This window comes from Pristiophorus japonicus, chromosome 13, assembly GCF_044704955.1.
Source record: "Pristiophorus japonicus isolate sPriJap1 chromosome 13, sPriJap1.hap1, whole genome shotgun sequence".
Taxonomy (NCBI): Eukaryota; Metazoa; Chordata; class Chondrichthyes; family Pristiophoridae; genus Pristiophorus; species Pristiophorus japonicus.
In genome coordinates, this window is record NC_091989.1 from 27,395,833 (window position 1) to 27,414,617 (window position 18,785).

Genomic DNA, 18,785 nt, shown 5'->3' on the forward strand with positions numbered 1-18,785 from the left:
TCAAAGCTCTGCGCAAAGTCCTGTGCCAAGTTGGTGCCGGACTCCTCCATGCTCCTTGATATTGCACACTCGATTTTCTGGTAGGCCTGCCAATGTACTAAGAATTTAATTGCACACACCCATCAGCCTTCTTCTGTAAGCCGCCCCATTGAAATGCTCATCCGAGTCCTGTGGAGCAGAACCCGTGTTAGACCTTGCATCTCCGCCGCCCTAGCCTGGCTGCAGCCCACTCGTGCTCGGTGACTCACCATGTACGCAAGTGGGCATTTTTCAAACTGTTACATAAACACTCGCCGTCTAGGCTCACATATGAATAAAGGTCATTTGAATGAGGGGCTGGAGGGCAATTGATGAAACCAGAGTTCAGCAAGTGTTGGGAGAGGAAGGGAGAAAATTAGAGATTTTTTTTTTAAGTTATAAGAAATTGTGACATTTCTTTTGAAATTACCTTAAATTTTTGCCTCTTTCCTTGTCAAGAGTTGGTAGTGAGAGGGGACAACTTTAAGATAATCATAAAAAATGATAGGGGTGGTTTGAAAAATATCTTTATATGGACAACAACAATAAGTTGCATTTGGAAACAGGTGCTTCACAGGAGTGAATCAGAGAAAATGTGACAGTCACATAGAGATGTTAGGACAGGTGACCAAAAGCTTGGTTTAAGTGGTAAGTTTTAAGGGACGTCTTAAAGGAGTAGAGGCAGAGAGGTTTAGGGAATTCTAGAGTTTAGTGCCTAGGCAGCTGAAGGCACAGTCGCCAATAGTGGAGCGAAGAAAATCAGGATGCACAAGAGGCCAGAGTTGGAGGAGCGCAGAGACCTCAGAGGGTTGAAGGGCTGCAGGAAGTTAGAGATGGACAGCAGGATGTTTGGGGATCTTCCCTTCCTTCCATCGACTTAACTCTCTTACTCACACATGTTCATCCCTGATCATTCCCGTCTCCCCTCCCCCCCACCCCCCGCTCCTCCTGTCCTGCTCCTCCTGGCCTACAAGGAAACTAAAAATTAAATAACTGGCCGTACAAGCCTCTTCTGGCCCTAGCCACTGTTCCTGGCAGGTTTGGCCTAGAGGGGAAGCCACCACTTCTACACTCTCTCAGGCCTCAAGTTAAAATCACAGATCGGGCCTCAGTGACGTTATCGGAGCGCTGTCCTTGCTGCCTGCAATTTAGTATTGGGGCCAGTCAAATCGGGGCGGGAAAAGAGTGGGTAAGTCCCCCACTCCATAGTTAAAATCGAAGCCTTAGTGCATTTGTTAAATGAAAAGCCTTGTTAAAATCTTTGTTTTCTGAATGTTCCTGTAACAGCTGGTGACCCTGCAGTGTCAGTCGACATTAATATCAATGTTTGTCTTTGGGTGGATGCGGTTTACTGGAGGATGGAAGGATTGGGACAGCTGTTGAATGTGACCATTAATGCAGGGACAGGGATTGTTTGGCTGAAGCTCTTCGGTGAGCGGTTGTTGAAGAGCTCTGGCTGCTGCCAAGTGATGGACCCCTCCCGTTCCCTCACCATCCTCTGTCACCAGCATCCTCTCCTCGTTGTACATCCACTGGTGGCACCATGTGTTGGCCTGTTGCAGAAGATACCCATTATCATATGCGACACTCTCATGTGGGCTGTACTGCAGGAAGCAACCAGAGGACTTCAATGGTCCGCTCAATGAGAACGCGAGCTGACCTATGGATCTGATTGTAGTGTAGTTTGGCTGCCAAGCATGGGTTCCTGAGTGCAGTCACGAGCCAAGTGTGCAAGGGATAGCTCCTGCCCCCAACCATCCAGCCTCTCACTCGCTGTGTAAGGACAAATAGTGGGGGTGATAGAAGATTGGCACAGTACAATAGCACTACAGCAGCTGCTGGGAATGTGGGCATAGACCTGCCTAATGCGCTGCTGATGATCACACGAGCTGCACCCCATTAATGGAGTGGAAACCCTTGCGATTCATGAAGGCAGCAGAGTGATGGAGGAGCTTTCAATGAGGCCCTGTCCTTGGGGGCAGCTACAATCTGTGTGAACCCGAGCCCCAGCAAGCTAACTTTGGATGTCCATGGGGGAAGTGATGAGAGGGTTTGCTCTAAAAACAAAGCATCAGTCATATGCTGAATGTGAACTACAGACTGACTAGTGTCACTGACATCCCCTGTGGAGCCTGGAAGGAGCTGGAGGCAAAGGGTTTGAGGGCTACAGCGACCTTGTCTGTAACTGGCCGTGCTGTGCTCGCTATGGAAGTGGGTCACAGCCAGGTCTTGTTGCAAGAGGTGACACTATCCTGTGATAGCCTCCCGAAAGAAGCAGAGCCTCCTCACGCACTGCTCCTCCGAGAACTGTAGGTATGTTGCCCTGTGGGGAGGGTAAGGGTTCCTTCCTTCTTTCTCTGGTCTCCCTGCAGTTGCAGCTCTTGTTTATTCCTTAAGTTGCCAAAAACTGCAATATAAAAACAAGTAAAAATGTTTCCCAGCATTCTACCTGACAGAAGCTGAGGAGCTCTTTAAATACTGCTAGAAATGACCGCATCTTAACTTATAGCCCCCGTGGTTTGGGGGGTGGGGGTGGGGTGGAGAAACTGATGCCGGCAATGGCTTCAGGGATCCTGACATTTTGTTATGTGACCCCAATTTGCTCACGTTCATTCGGCTCCCCGCCTGGTTCCAGTATAAGTTGTGGCTGTTTCCCGAAAATCGGCATAAGCACACCAACGGTAATGGGTGGTTCTGTTCGCCACACGATTTCTACCTCACTCCTGCCCCATGATAATTCATTCACCTCCAAAGTAAGTACAATCATGCAATCATACAAAAGGTATGATTGTACAAAGCAAAAGGAGATGGTAATGGAGCAAGTAAAGAAACAAAAGATGGGTCTAGAAGAGATGTAAATGGGAATGGCAGAATCATCAACACATTCTTTGTCACACAGTTTGTCATTAATCACTCCTGCCCTCCACCCTATCACAGACCTTCTCTTTTGTTCTTTCCTCCCATACCCCCCTTTCCTGCCTCTGCACTTACTTAAAATCTGTTACAACTCTAACTTTTTCCCGTTCTGATGAAAGGTCATCGGCCTGAACCATGAACTGTGAGTTTCTCGCTTCTCGGCCTTTTGGCTAAGATCATGCATAACTAACCTCCGGGTGGTTTCTCCCTGGTCAGGAAGGTATATGCTTGCTTTTTTGGAAACAGGAGGTGGGTGGGGTGGCTTGACCCATCCACCTCCACGGAGGTGTGTGGGGGACCTGACCCATCCACCTCCATGGCACGAACCTGGTATTGCAGTACTTCCAGGAACGGTGCAGTGGCTCTAGGCCTTTTGGCTAAGAGCATTGGCGCAGAGTGATCCTTGGCATGTGCAAGGTGACCTCTGGCGTTTGTGATTTGACAAAGAATTGGAACGATTGGCTACGAATTTATAAAATAAAAAAATTTTTTTTTAAAAAACTGTGTTTCTCTCTCCGCAGATGCTGAGTATTTCCCACATTTTCTGTTTTTATTACAAGGGACCTGACACCTGTTTAGGGGGCTGCATGGGAACAATTATCATTGATATATTGAGATACATTTAGCAGTGGCCCATCGCCTGCACGCAGAGGGCCCGAATTTGATGAAGGTCTCCGCCCGCCCATGTGCTGCCCAAAGGACCGCCGATGGCCGCCGAGATCTCTGACGGTTCTTTGGGCGGAATTTTCATCACCCAGGTCCCTTGAAGGTCGGCAAATCTGCGACGTATGTTGCCAATCTGGGTGGCAGCCGGCGGGAGCTTCCAATCGAAGACCTGAAAATTAAAATCATAAGAAAAAAGAAATCCATCAGAAGACCTTCAGGGGATCCCATTGAGGTAAGTCGCTGTGAAAAAATTTAAAAAAAAAAGATTTACTAACCGTTTTTTCAGGATCTTCAGACCTACCGTTGGGGGCAGACCAGCCTCCTTGCAGCAGTCCATCCCCGTTCTGGTGCTGACTCCCGCCCGCATGAATCTGGCATCTCGGCGGGCAGGAGTCCACTTACGCCACTTGGCCGTCCGCTGACGTCAGCAGACGGTTCCCGGCAGCTCTCCCCTCCCGCCTGCTCCAGACTAAATCGAAAGTGGCATTGGGCGGATCTTTACGAGGAATGTCAGCAGTGGGCGGTAAGGTGATCAATTTCGGGTCCATAGTCCTGCTACTAAATTGGTCGCGCCCATTTTGCAACACATATCTATTTCTACCCCTTGATCTCCTCCTAAGCTCCAAATACCCCATCTTATACACTCGCCGTCCTATCACGATGTTGAGATAAATACCCATTGCACCGTCTCCTAATCAAACTCATTCGTTCCCAGGACCCAAGAACTGTGGTTTACGGGTGATAGACTCAGAAAGAACACTATCCCTTTAAACAACAGTAAAATGTCTGGACCCTACAATAAATCTTTTTTATGACTGCTCTGAGGGAATCGATGAGCTGAATCAGCACTGCCCAGGAAACTTAATCTTCTCGGCCTGGTGCCCAAGCTCCTGAGGGACCTCTCGTGTTTCACTAATGAATCCTGCAGGCTATGAATAATTCAGTAAAATCTGCTTATGGCCAGGGTAATGGGCTGACAAAGGTGGGGGAGGGGGAAAGAAGCCAGTCAGTGTCAGCCACAGAGAAAAGGGCTGTTGACAGCTTCATCAATCCCAACCAAACGTCAAACAAGACGGGACACTTTCCTGCCAACGGGACAACTATAATAAAGAAAGAAAGACTTGCATTTATATAGCGCCTTTCATGACCACCGGACATCCCAAAGTGCTTTACAGTCAATGAAGTATTTTTTGAAGTCACTGTTGTAATGTAGGAAATTGTAACTAATGTTTAATTTTGAGTTTTAATTTAACTTCGTTTTGCATCTGTTCACACTAATCCTCAGGCGAGGAGGGACCGCTGCTCGCCCTGGCCAGTATGGCTGCTAAGGGTGGGTGTGTGTGAGTGAATGAATTGCATTCCTTCTGAATTCCTGGCTGACCCTGTACAGGGCCCCTCTGCTGCTTCTAATCCTCATCAGACATGTGAAACCATTCACATTGATATACTGAGATACAATTAGCAATAAGGCTAACCACAAACTGTAGAAGTAGTACAGACGCCACCAATTAAAACCTCCACTGTTGAAACTGGCAGTCACTTATATTGGGCAAAAAGCGAAAACCATTCACCATTTGCGTTGACGTCCATTTAACAGTTGCCGGTTACAGCGCCTGTACTGCTCGGTTTATTTAGAGCAGAAACTGCTGGAGGCTGATGTTTTATTGGAACGTGAGCCAGTGACTGACGTCAATGCTGTAGATTATGGCTGCTCCCAAATTCCTGTGACAAGTCGAATTCTTTTTCAGTCACCCTAGTGAAGCTACACCTGTCCTATTTGACCCTGAGATGAGCTTCCAACCACATATTCACGGCATCATTAAGACCGCCTATTTCCACCTCTGTAACATTGCCTGACTGCACCAGTGCCTACGCTCATCTGCTGCCAAAACCCTCGCCCATGCCTTTTTATCTCTAGACTTGACTATTCCAATGCACACCTGGCTGATCTCCCATTTTCTACCCTCCGCAAACTTGAGGTCATCCAAAACTCTGCTGCCCGTATCCAAACTTGCACTAAGCCCCGTTCACCCATCACCCCTGTGCTCGCTGACCAGGCTCCCAGTTAAGCAACACCTCGATTTAAAAATCCTCATTCTTTTTTTCAAATCCCTCCAAGGCCTTGCCCCTTCCTATCTCTGTAATCTCCTCCAGCCCTACAACCCTCCGAGATCTTGGCGCTCCACCAATTCTGGCCTCTTGAGCATCTCCGATTTTAATCGCTCCACCGCTGGTGGCTATGCCTTCAGCTCCCTAGGCCCTAAGCTCTTCCCTAAACCTATCTGCCTCCCTACTTCTTTCTTCCTTGAAGATGCTCCTTAAAACCTACCTCATCTGCCCTAATATCTCTTTATGTGGCTCGGTGTCAAATTTTGTTTGATAATGCTCCTGTAAATTGCTTTGGAATGTTTTACTACATTAAATATGCTTCATAAGTGCAAGTTGTTCTTTTCTGAACTGGATCAGCTCATGGCCAACTCCATCAGCTGGGCCACTGTCAGCTGGGACTGGGGATTGGGAGCTGGGTTTGGGCCATTGTCAGCTGGGACTGGGCCACTGTCAGCTGGGACTGGGGACTGGGAGCTGGGACTGGGGACTGGGAGCTAGAACTGGGCCACTGTCAGCTGGGAATGGGGACTGTGAGTTGGGAGTTGGGCCACTGTCAGCTGGGACTGGGGACTGGGAGTTGGGCCACTGTCAGCTGGGACTGGGGACTGGGAGTTGGGCCACTGTCAGCTGGGACTGGGGACTGGGAGTTGAGCTACTGTCAGCTGGGGCTGTGGACCGGGAGTTGGGCCACTGTCAGCTGGGACTCGGGACTGGGAGTTGGGCCACTGTCAGCTGGGACTGGGGACTGGGAGTTGAGCTACTGTCAGCTGGGGCTGTGGACCGGGAGTTGGGCCACTGTCAGCTGGGACTGGGGACTGGGAGTTGGGCCACTGTCAGCTGGGACTGGGGACTGGGAGTTGGGCCACTGTCAGCTGGGACTGGGGACTGGGAGTTCAGCTACTGTCAGCTGGGGCTGTGGACCGGGAGTTGGGCCACTGTCAGCTGGGACTCGGGACTGGGAGTTGGGCCACTGTCAGCTGGGACTGGGGACTGGGAGCTGGGCCACTGTCGGCTGGGACTGGGAGCTGGGACTGGGACTGGGAGCTGGGCCACTGTCAGCTGGGACTGGGGAATGGGAATTGGGCCACTGCCAGCTGGGACTGGGGACTGGGAGCTGGGCCACTGTCAGTTTGTCGTTGATGTTTGGTCGCCCTGTTCACAAGTTTTATTAAAGCTGAAATTGTCTCTGGCTAAGTGCTGCTGACATCATTTCGAACTTAGGGATTACATTGTTTTAAAGCAAGGTATTAAGAGAGAGTGACTATAAATTTTTGATGATTAACTCCACTGATAGGAATGCTCAACACATGAAAGTCTGCAATGCCAGTTATACCGGACATTGTGTATAACGGCAGATCACATTGACATGAACAAGCTCGTTATAAGCAGTGGGCACTGTAACAGGACATGGTTCACTTTTTGTAAAGTCTGCTGATTTTTCCTTCAATGCTCTTGACCCACTACCATTGTCAGCTGTGGCTCAGTGGGTAGCATCCTTGCCTCTGAGTCAGAAGGTGGTGGGTTCAAGTCCAACTCCAGAGACTTGCGCACATAATCCAGGCTGACAATCCCAGTGCAGTACTGAGGGAGCACTACACTGTAGAAAGTGTTGTCTTTCGGATGAGATATTAAGGCCCTGAATTCATAGCACCAACGGGTGTGTACAAGCTGCGCAGGTGCCCGTAGGAGCCCCGCAGGTTCCAGGTTTAGGCATGCACTGCACATGTGCCGAAACCCGGAACTTGCGATCTGTCAAGAATTCACTTGACAGATCCACTGCATCTCAAGGAAACATAAAAACATAGAAAATAGGTGCAGGAGCAGGCCATTCAGCCCTTCGAGCCTGCACCACCATTCAATATGATCATTGCTGATCATGCAACTTCAGTACCCCACTCCTGCCTTCTCTCCATACCCCCTGATCCCTTTAGCTGTAAGGGCCACATCTAACTCCCTTTTGAATATATCCAACGAACTGGACTCAACAACTTTCTGTGGTAGAGAATTCCACAGGTTCACAATTCTCTGGGTGAAAAAGTTTCTCCTCATCTCGGTCCTATATGGCTTATCCCTTATCCTTAGACTGTGACCTCTGGCTCTGGACTTCCCCAACATCGGGAACATTCTTCCTGCATCTAACCTGTCCAATCCTGTCAGAATTTTATATGCTTCTATGAGATCCCCTCTCATTCTTCTAAATTCCAGTCAACATAAGCCTAATCAATCCAGTCTTTCTTCATATGTCAGTCGTGCCATCCCGGGAATCAGTCTGGTGAACCTTCGCTACACTCACTCAATAGCAAGAATTTTCTTCCTCAAATTAGGAGACCAAAACTGAACACAATACTCAAGATGTAGTCTCACCAAGGCCCTGTACAACTGCAGTAAGACCTCCCTGCTCCTATACTCAAATCCTCTCGCTATGAAGGCCAACATGCCATTTGCTTTCTTAACAGGCTGCTGTACCTGCTGTTTCAATGACTGATGTACCATGATATCCAGGTCTCGTTGCACCTCCCCTTTTACTAATCTGTCACCATTCAGATAATAATCTGCCTTCATGTTTTTGCCACCAAAGTGGATAACCTCACATTTATCCACATTACACTGCATTTGCCATGCATTTGCCCACTCACCTAACCTGCCCAAGTCATCCTGCAGCCTTTTAGCATCCTCCTCACAGCTCACACTGCCACCCAGCTTAGTGTCATCTGCAAACTTGGAGATATTACATTCAATTCCTTCATCCAAATCATTAACGTATATTGTAAATAGCTGGGGGCTCAGCAATTAACCTTGCGGTACCCCACTAGTCACTGTCTGCCATTCTGAAAAGAACCCGTTTATTCCTACTCTTTGCTTCCTATCTGTCAACCAGTTCTCTATCCACGTCAATACATTACCCCCAATCCCATGTGCCTTAATTTTGCACACTAATCTCTTGTAAGGGACCTTGTCAAAAGCCTTTTGAAAGTCCAAATACACCACATCCACTTGTTCTCCCTTATCCACTCTACTAGTTACATCCTCAAAAAATTCTAGAAGATTTGTCAAGCATGATTTCCCTTTCATAAATCCATGCTGCCTTGGACCGATCCTGTCACTGCTTTCCAAATGCGCTGCTTTACATCTTTAATAATTGATTCCAACATTTTCCCCACTAGCGATGTTAGGCTAACCGGTCTATAATTTCCTGTTTACTCTCCCCCTCCTTTTTTAAAAAGTGGGGTTACATTAGCTACCCTCCAATCCATAGGAACTGATCCAGAGTCCATGGAATGTTGGAAAATGACCACCAATGCAACTACTATTTCGAGGGCCACTTCCTTAAGTACTCTGGGATGCAGACTGTCAGGCCCTGGGGATTTATCGGCCTTCAATCCCATCAATTTCCCTAACACAATTTCCTCACTTCCCTCAGTTCCTCCTTCTCGCTAGACCCTCGGTCCTCTAGTATTTTCGGGAGGTTATTTGTGTCTTCCTTAGTGAAGATAGAACTAAAGTATTTGTTCAATTGATTTGCCATTTCCTTGTTCCCCATTATGAATTCACCTGATTCTGACTGCAAGGGACCTACATTAGTCTTCACTAATCTTTTTCTCTTCACATATCTATAGAAGCTTTTGTAGTCAGTTTTTATGTTCCCTGCAAGCTTACTCTCATACTCTATTTTCCCCCTCCTAATTAAACCCTTAGTCCTCCTCTGCTGAATTCTAAATTTCTCCCAGTCCTCCGGTTTGCTGTTTTTTCTGGTCAATTTATATGCTTCTTCCTTGGATTTAACACTATCCCTAATTTTCCTTGTTAGCCACGGTTGAGCCACCTTCCCTGTTTTATTTTTACGCTTGACTGGGATATACAATTGTTGTAGTTCATCCATGTGATCTTTAAATGTCTGCCATTGCCTATATACCGTCAACCCTTTAAGTATCATTCGCCAATCTATCCTAGCCAAAAGGGCATCCACAGGCAGAGAGTTGGGCTATTTGCCCAACTCCTGTCCAGCAAATGTCCTTCAAATTCTTACACTGGTAAAAGGGAGTCTGCTCACTCAAGTGGACTTAAAAGATCCCATAGCACTTTTTAAAAGAAGATCAGGGAGTTATCCCCGGTGTTCTGTCCAATATTTATCCCTCAATCAACATAACAAAAACAGATTAGCTGGTCATTATCACATTGCTGTTTACGGGAGCTTGCTGTGTGCTAATTGGCTGTTGCATTGCAACAGTGACTACACTCCACTCCAAAAAGTATTTCATTGGCTGTGAAGCACCTTGAGACATCCGGTGGTCGTGAAAGATGCTATATAAATCCAAGTCTTTCCTTTTTTTTAAACTGGGCATTAACGTCTGGAACTGAGGTTTAAATCTAGCCCCAGTGATGGTATTAAAGTGGTCTTCTGACCTGAAAGTTCGTGTAAAATCAGTTAGTAGCAGCCTCAATCCTATAAGCAGTGGGGAGTGTTTGATGGGACAATATAGAGGGAGCTTTACTCTGTATCTAACCCGTGCTGTACCTGCCCTGGGAGTGTTTGATGGGACAGTGTAGAAGGAGCTTTACTCTGTATCTAACCCCTGCTGTACCTGCCCTGGGAGTGTTTGATATGACAACGTAGAGGGAGCTTTACTCTGTATCTAACTCATGCTGTACTTGCCATTTGGAGTGTTTGATGGGACCGTGTAGAGTGAGCTTCATGCAGTATGTAATCCATTCTTGATGCTGACACTGGCTGCCTAAAATGAAAGTTTTCTTGATTCCACACTAACATCCCTCACTTTGAGAAGTACAAAATTCATAACAATTTTAAAAATACAGTGTGAGTAGTTGAATTAGGATACTCCCCAGTAGGTCCCTTTTACAAATCAGTCAGTTGCACTACTTTATAATTAAGCTGAGTCGTTGCGTGTGTAAATTTTGTGAGAAGCTGTAGTCGCAGGGAGAGACAGTCAGAGAATCGGGCACTAGTGTTGACCCTTAACATTGAGCTAGGCGTCCCTGCTGGGAGCACAGGTTTACAGTCATCACTGTTATTTCCTGTCTTGCTCGCGATCGTTTAATGTTTATCTAAACACTGAGTGCCGATGATTTTGTAGTTGAGCTGTCTGGGAGCAAAGACAGGAGGGAGCTGAGAGAGAGCCAGTGATGCAGAACGGTTCAGTAATTGTCTCATATCAAGCCCACTGCCACATACTGTCCACAAGCTGCTCTCATTACAAAATCTCTCTGGTTTTCAAAACCAACGGAAAGAAACGCAGAATTACAAACATTTTTTAAAAAAACAACTCGATCTCATCTCCATGTTCACAGTGGGTCAGCACTGTAACACATTTAGCAATATTTGATTTTCATTCTGCTGTCCTGACTGGTCAGACACCAATATCCTTCACATATCTGTCTCCAATATTAATATTTCCATTGCCAATTCAAGGAAAGGTCATTTTAAATGTGACTTGTTGGCCACCTATCATGCACAGAGATTCTGAGAATCACTGCCACTGGTAACGAGGTTCTTAAACTATCCAATAATTTCATCCAATGTTTGACCAACTGGCACTCATTGCAGCCTATCCAACATACCCACACAGGCACTCATTGCAGCTTGTACAACATACCCACACAGGCACTCATTATATCCTATCCAACATACCCACACTGGCACTCATTATATCCTATCCAACATACCCACACTGGCACTCATTATATCCTATCCAACATACCCACACTGGCACTCATTTCAGCCTGTACAACATACCCACACAGGCACCCATTGCAGCCTGTACAACATACCCACACAGGCACTCATTATATCCTATCCAACATACCCACACTGTCACTCATTGCAGCCTGTACAACATACCCACACAGGCACCCATTGCAGCTTATCCAACATACCCACACTAGCACTCATTATATCCTACCAGACGTACCCACACTCGCACTCATATCTCACTCGAATATTCACACTGGGATTCATAGAAAACTCAACCCAACATACCCAAAATCACCAATATGATAGCCTTAATGAAAAGCCTATTCCTTCAAATATGACGGGCTTTCCTGTAATCAGGAATAGCACAGAAGCCACTGGGTTAGAAATTCGAGTGTGCCTATTGTTGGGTGAGCAGGGGGCATAGGGTACAATCCATGTGCCTGAATGGTGAAGCTTGAGGTACCTAAAATATTAGGCCTCCTGTCTCGTTTCCACAAAGTGGGTGAGCTGCAGAGAATAAGCTTGCCTGTCGAAGCATGATTGAACATCAGGCTGCTGTGATGCTAGCAGAGGCCCTCGGGTAGGTGAGGAAGTTTGGGTGGGGTGGGGGATGATGGGTGGTGGGGAGGGGTGAGTTTGGTGGCTAGAGGGAGGGTTGAGATCGGTGGCCAGAGGGGTGAGATCGGGAGGTGGGGATTGGTGGTGGGGAGGGGTGAGATTGGTGACCGGAGGTGGGAATCGGTGGCCAAAGGCATTGGCTGGTATTAGGAGTGAGATTGGCCCACATTCTTTAAATATGGCATCAGGAGGAGTTAACCTTCCTGCTGGTTAACTCCATGTTTTTTTGGGCAAGCTCAGCGAATGAAGTGCTGGGGCAATCGAAAATCTACAACATGTTCTGCAAGAATTACATAAATTATTCTTCACATTAAATGTTGCCGTCATGAGTTCCTGCTGCCAGCGCAACTGCCAAACTCAATATGGCAGGCAATGCCTTGGACGGAAATTAACGCACTCTCCCTGTCCGTGGGGGCTTAGTAGGCCAGTTAGATCCTGAAAAACGAGTGCTGCGTGGCTGACTTTATCGGCAATTGTGTCCCCTACAGTATTTGCCACTCTCAGTCTTTCCTGATAACTTCCATTCCTCTACTCAACCAGTTATAAATCCTACTCTTTTTAACAGCAACAATCAGTGCAGCATTAATTGGTTCCTGTACTCATGTGGAGAAAATTTCTTTCATTACTGGTGTCACTTGGTGCTTGGAATTGGAACAACATTCAAATCAGAAAAATACATTTCAGGATGTTGCGAATTAAATGGTAATGAATTAAATTACCTTCTCATTGGGATCCGAGTCATAGTTCAGTCCAATTCCACAGTCATCAGTAATTTCAGACAAATCCTCATCATCAAACTCCTCCAGGCTGATATCGTGGGAAGGTCTATGAGGAAAACGGTCAGACAAAGAAGCATTTGTGAGAGACTACACAATCAGTGTCTGTAGTTAATCATCCATGGAGGCATCACAGTTTATCCTGATTACTCAGATCTAGACCTGGGAACTGAGAGAACTATATCAAATTTTGCTGATAACACCAAATTGGTGGGTATATGTGTGTGGGGTGGAGGTGGGGGCGGTAAAGGGGATGAGGTGAAGATGACAAATTGTCATGTAGATTGTGAAAGACTAACAGAGGACAGGGATATAACGGCTGGATGGACAGAAGGTGGCAAATACAATTTAAGGTAGAAAAATGTAAAGTGATACCTTTGGAAGTAAGAATATGGAAAGGAAAAGCACCTTAAATGGAAAGTGTAGAGAAGCAGAGAGCATGTAGATACACAGGTCATTAAAGGTGACAGCTCAAGTGGATAAGGCCATAAAAAGCTAAATGAAATTCTTGGTTTTGTACCTAGAGAAATAGAACACAAAACCAGCAGGGCAAGTAGATAAGGTCGTTAAGAATGCATATGGGATAATTGGCTTTGTAAATAGGGGCATTGAATACAAAAATAAGGAAATTATGCTTAACCTTTACAAATCACTGGTTAGGCCTCAACTGGAATATTGTGAACACTTCTGGCCACCACATTTTAGGAAGATTGTCAAGGCCCTGGAGAGAGTACAGAGGATGTTTACCAGGATGATACCAGGGATGAGGGAGTTCAGTTATGTGGAGAAATGGGAGAAGCTAGGATTGTTCTCCTTAGAGCAGAGTCAGTTAAGGGAGACCTAATAGAGGTATTCAAAATTCCGAGGGGTTTTGATAGAGCAAGTAGGGAGAAACCATTCCCTCTGGCAAGTGGGTGCGGTATCCAGAAGTCAGATATTTAAAATAATTGGCAAAAGAATAGAGGCGAAATTTCTTCACACAGAGGGTTGTCAAGATCTGGAACGCATTATCTGAAAGTGTGGTGAAATCAGATTTCATAGTAACTTTCAAAGGGTGACTGGACATGTACTTGAAGAGGACTAATTGTTGGGTTATGGGGAAAAGTTGGGGAGTGGAACTAATTGGATAGCTTTCAAAGAGCAAGTCAGGCCGAATGGCCTCCTTCTGTGCTGTTGGATTCTATGATTCCAAGCAAGGAGGTAATGTTGAACTTGAACAAGACCTTGGTTAGGCCATAGTTTATCTCAAAGAGGCTAGACTATAAAGTTCAGTTGCATGGAGCCTTGGTTGGACCCCAGTATTGTGTTCATCTCTAGGCACTGCACCTCAGGAACGATATATTGGCCTTGGAGGAGATGCAGCGTAAATTCACCAGAATAATACTGGGGATTAAGTGGTTATATTATGAAAACCAATTGGATCAACTAGCCTTATATTCCCTTGAGTTCAGAAGATTGAGGGGTGGGGGGATAAGATTGAGATGCAATCAGACTAGGCGGGATATTAATGGGTATGGGAAGTGAGCAGGAGAATGGGATTATGTTGGGTGGGTTATTAAAGGATATGAAGGGTGAGCAGGCAAGTGAGATTAGACAGGGTGGATTTTAAAGGGTATGGGAAGTAAGCAGGCAAGTGAGATTAGACAGGGTGGGATTTTAAAGGGTATGGGAAGTAAGCAGGCAAGTGAGATTAGACAGGGTGGGATTTTAAAGGGTATGGGGAGTGAGCAGGCAAGTGAGATTAGACCGGGTGGGATTTTAAAGGGTATGGGGAGTGAGCAGGCGAGTGGGATTAAATTTAGTGGCTTGTGGAAAAACATCGGCACAGACTTGAATCAGTTTCTGTGTTAGAACATTTTATGATCCTGTTCCTTCACAAATTTCTTACACCCTCACTCACTGTGATCAGGAACCTCACTCTCTGTGATCAGAAACCTCACTCCTGGTGATCAGGGACCCCACTCTCTGATCAGGGACCTCACTCTCTGATCAGGGACCTCACTCTCTGTGATCAGGAACCTCACTCCCGGTGATCAGGGACCCCACTCTCTGATCAGGGACCTCACTCTCTGATCAGGGACCTCACTCTCTGATCAGGGACCTCACTCTCTGTGATCAGGAACCTCACTCCCGGTGATCAGGGACCCCACTCTCTGATCAGGGACCTCACTCTCTGATCAGGGACCTCACTCCCTGTGATCAGGAACCTCACTCTCTGATCAGGAACCTCATTTCCTGTGATCAGGAATCTCACTCCCTGTAATCAGGAACCTCACTCTCTGATCAGTAACCCCACTCTCTGATCAGGAACCTCACTCTCTGATCAGGAACCTCACTCTCTGTGATCAGGAACCTCACTCTCTGTGATCAGGAACCTCACTCTCTGATCAGGACCCCCACTCTCTGATCAGGAACCTCACTCTCTGATCAGGAACCTCATTCCCTGTGATCAGGAACCTCACTCCCTGTGATCAGCAACCTCACTCCCTGTGATCAGAAACCTCACTCTCTGATCAGGAACCCCACTCTCTGATCAGGAACCTCACTCTCTGATCAGGAACCTCACTCTCTGTGATCAAGAACCTCACTCTCTGATCAGAAACCTCACTCCCTGTGATCAGGAACCTCACTCCCTGTGATCAGGAACCCTACTCCCTGTGATCAGGAACCTCACTCTCTGTGATCAGGAACCTCACTCTCTGATCAGGAACCCCACTCCCTGTGATCAGGAACCTCACTCTCTGTGTTCAGGAACCTCACTCCCTGTGATCAGGAACACCACTCCCTGTGATCAGGAACCTCACTCTCTGTGATCAGGAACCTCACTCTCTGATCAGGAACCCCACTCCCTGTGATCAGGAACCTCACTCTCTGTGTTCAGGAACCTCACTCCCTGTGATCAGGAACCCCACTCCCTGTGTTCAGGAACCTCACTCCCTGTGATCAGCAACCTCACTCCCTGTGATCAGGAACCTCACTCTCTGTGATCAGGAACCCCACTCTCTGATCAGGAACCCCACTCCCTGTGATCAGGAACCTCACTCTCTGTATCAGGAACCTCACTCTCTGTGATCAGGAACCCCACTCTCTGTGATCAGGAACCTCACTCTCTGTGATCAGGAACCTCACTCTCTGTGATCAGGAACCTCACTCCCTGTGATCAGGAACCCCACTCCCTGTGATCAGGAACCCCACTCCCTGTGATCAGGAACCTCACTCTCTGTGATCAGGAACCCCACTCCCTGTGATCATGAACCTCACTCTCTGAGATCAGCAACCCCACTCCCTGTGATCAGGAACCTCACTCCCTGTGATCAGGAACCCCACTCTCTGATCAGGAACCTCTCTCTCTATGATCAGGAATCTCACTCTCTGATCAGGAGCCTCACTCTCTGTGATCAGGAACCTCACTCCCTGTGATCAGGAACCCCACTCCCTGTGATCAGGAACCTCACTCTCTGTGATCAGGAACACCACTCCCTGTGATCAGGAACCTCATTCCCTGTGATCAGGAACCCCACTCCCTGTGATCAGGAACCCCACTCCCTGTGATCAGGAACCTCACTCCCTGTGATCAGGAACCCCACTCCCTGTGATCAGGAACCTCACTCCCTGTGATCAGGAACCCCACTCCCTGTGATCAGGAACCCCACTCCCTGTGATCAGGAACCTCACTCCCTGTGATCAGGAACCTGCTCAACCATGACACCACCCAAAGTTAAATATCTTGTTGAGATTCGCTGTCTAGGCTCACACACAAATAATGGCCAATTAGGCAAGTTGCGAGGGAGCAGCCATTCCCCTGGGAATCAGTGGTCCCCGTATGACTCAGAGCCTTTGGGAATGAAGAATGAAAATCAGCTAGAATAAAAACAGTCAGGAAAATCTAATCTGCCTGGTGCTACACTCAGGAACTGAGCAACTGAGCTCCTCGTAAACACATGACATCATTCTGCTTCCCTGCAATGATGTTTAAAGTGGAAAGTCCAGAGGGAGACCTCTTTACTCTGGGTGCTTCCATTTTACAGCAAGAAATTAGAATCTGAGCTGAACTTTTTTCTTGATATTCTGGCGTGAAGTTGCTTTCCGGTTTGAAGCCTCTCGATCAACACGTCGCAAGGTCGATCTCGTGACATCGTGAACAGGATGTGCCCCGAGCTGCTCCAGAGACGATGGGGAGGGTGGGTCCAAACCAGTCTTTTGACATTGGTTACCTTTGAAAAGTTTCACATTTGGGCCTTTTGCTGTCCCATATTGGACCCCACACTCGCAGTCAGCAGGCCCAGAGTCCACTAGATAGTAACCGGAGCCAAAGGGCAGAATTCCTGGGGGAATCCCAGAAACCCTCCAAAATGCTGCTGGAATATAATTGTCTTCCAGGATCCGCTCCAAATTCTGATTCCCCGTGCCATAGGTACAACTGAATTCCACCCTCCAGGACCCAGAATTTTTAGATTCCATTCATGATAAACTTTTGGTTTTGATTTCTAACCATCAACAAATAAATATTATCTGATTGGCGGAATGTGACAAGTGGTGTTCCCCAGGGATCTGTACTGGGCCTTAGCTTTTCACCGTCGTTATCAATCACTTGACCAATAAAGGAATAGAGAGTTGTATATCCAACTTTGCAGATGACACTAAGTTAGGAGGCACAGCAAGTTGTGAAGATGGGAGCAGGAAGTTGCAAAGGGACAGGGACAGAGTAAGTGGGTAAGCAAAACTATCGCAGATGGAGTTCAATGTGGAGAAGTGTGAGGTCATCCACTTTGGACCCAAGAAAGATAGATCAGAGTATTTTCTAAATGGTGAGAAACTAGAAACTGGAAGAGCAAAGGGATTTGGGAGTCCAAGTAAACAAATCACTAAAAACATGTGCATGTGTACAAAATGTGATCTAAAAGGCTAATGGGATGTTAGCCTTTATCTCAAAGGAAGGCAAATTGCAAGCTGGCCTTTATTGCAAGGGGGTTGGAGTACAAGAGTAAGGAAGTCTTATTACAATTGCATAGGGCTTTGATGAGACCACACCTGGAGTACTGTGCACAGTTTTAGTTTCCTTATCTGAGGAAGGACATACATGCCTTAGAGGCAGTGCAGCGAAGATTCACTAGATTGATTCCTGGGATAAGAGAAAGATTGACCTCTGAGGAGAGATTGAGTACATTGGGCCTATAGTTTGGATAGACTGATGACACCTTACCCTTTCTGCCTGGCTATACCTTCCAATTCCTGCTCCATCGAATAAATTCCCACCAAACTGCTGGCCATCCAACTTCCTTTTCTGGCTCCCATGTTAGCTGACATTGTTGACTGTTCTTTCTTCTCAGATATTGTCCCCCTCTCCCTCAAATCTGCCATCATCAACCCCTCCTAAAAAAAACAACCCTTGACCCCGCCGTCCTTGCAAACTATCGCCCCATCTCCAACCTCCCTTTCCTCTCCAAAGTCCTTGAACATGTTGTCGCCTCCCAAATCCGTGCCCACCTTTCCCGCAACTCCATGTTTGAATCCCTCCAATCAGGTTTCTGCCCCTGCCACAGTACCGAAACAGCTCGCATTAAAGTCACAATTAACATTCTTTGTGACAGTGACTAAGGTAAACTATCTCTCCTCATCCTTCTTGACTTGTCTGCAGCATTTGACATGGTTGACCACTCCATCTTCCTCCAACACCTCTCCATGGTCATGCTGGGTGGGACTATACGCACCTAGTTCCATTCTTATCTATCCAATCATAGCCAGAGAATCACTGCAATGGCTTCTCTTCCCGCTCCTGCACCATTACCTCTGGTGTTCCCCAAGGATCAATCCTTGGCCCCCCTCCTATTTCTCATCTACATGCTGCCCCTTGGCGACATTTTCCGAAAACACTGTATTAGTTTCCACATGTACTCTGATGACACCCAGCTCCACCTCACCACCACTTCTCTCGACCCCTCCACAGTCTCTAAGTTGTCAGACTGCTTGTC

General features: G+C 47.0%; 1 protein-coding gene and 1 pseudogene across 1 annotated transcript in view; one reads left to right on the top strand and one right to left on the bottom strand.

Moving 5' to 3' along the window:
* The window catches only part of mapk8ip2 (mitogen-activated protein kinase 8 interacting protein 2), a 48,808-nt gene extending 30,700 nt beyond the window's left edge, over nucleotides 1-18,108 (bottom strand). The window contains exons 1-2 of the mRNA XM_070896731.1: nucleotides 18,017-18,108; nucleotides 12,757-12,862 (exon numbers count right to left, since the gene is read on the bottom strand). Coding sequence (XP_070752832.1) covers nucleotides 12,757-12,862; nucleotides 18,017-18,108 — 198 coding nt within the window. The remainder of the gene's footprint in view (nucleotides 1-12,756; nucleotides 12,863-18,016) is intronic.
* On the top strand, nucleotides 3,085-3,298 carry LOC139279149 (U2 spliceosomal RNA; annotated as a pseudogene).
* Nucleotides 18,109-18,785: the final 677 nt, after the last annotated feature.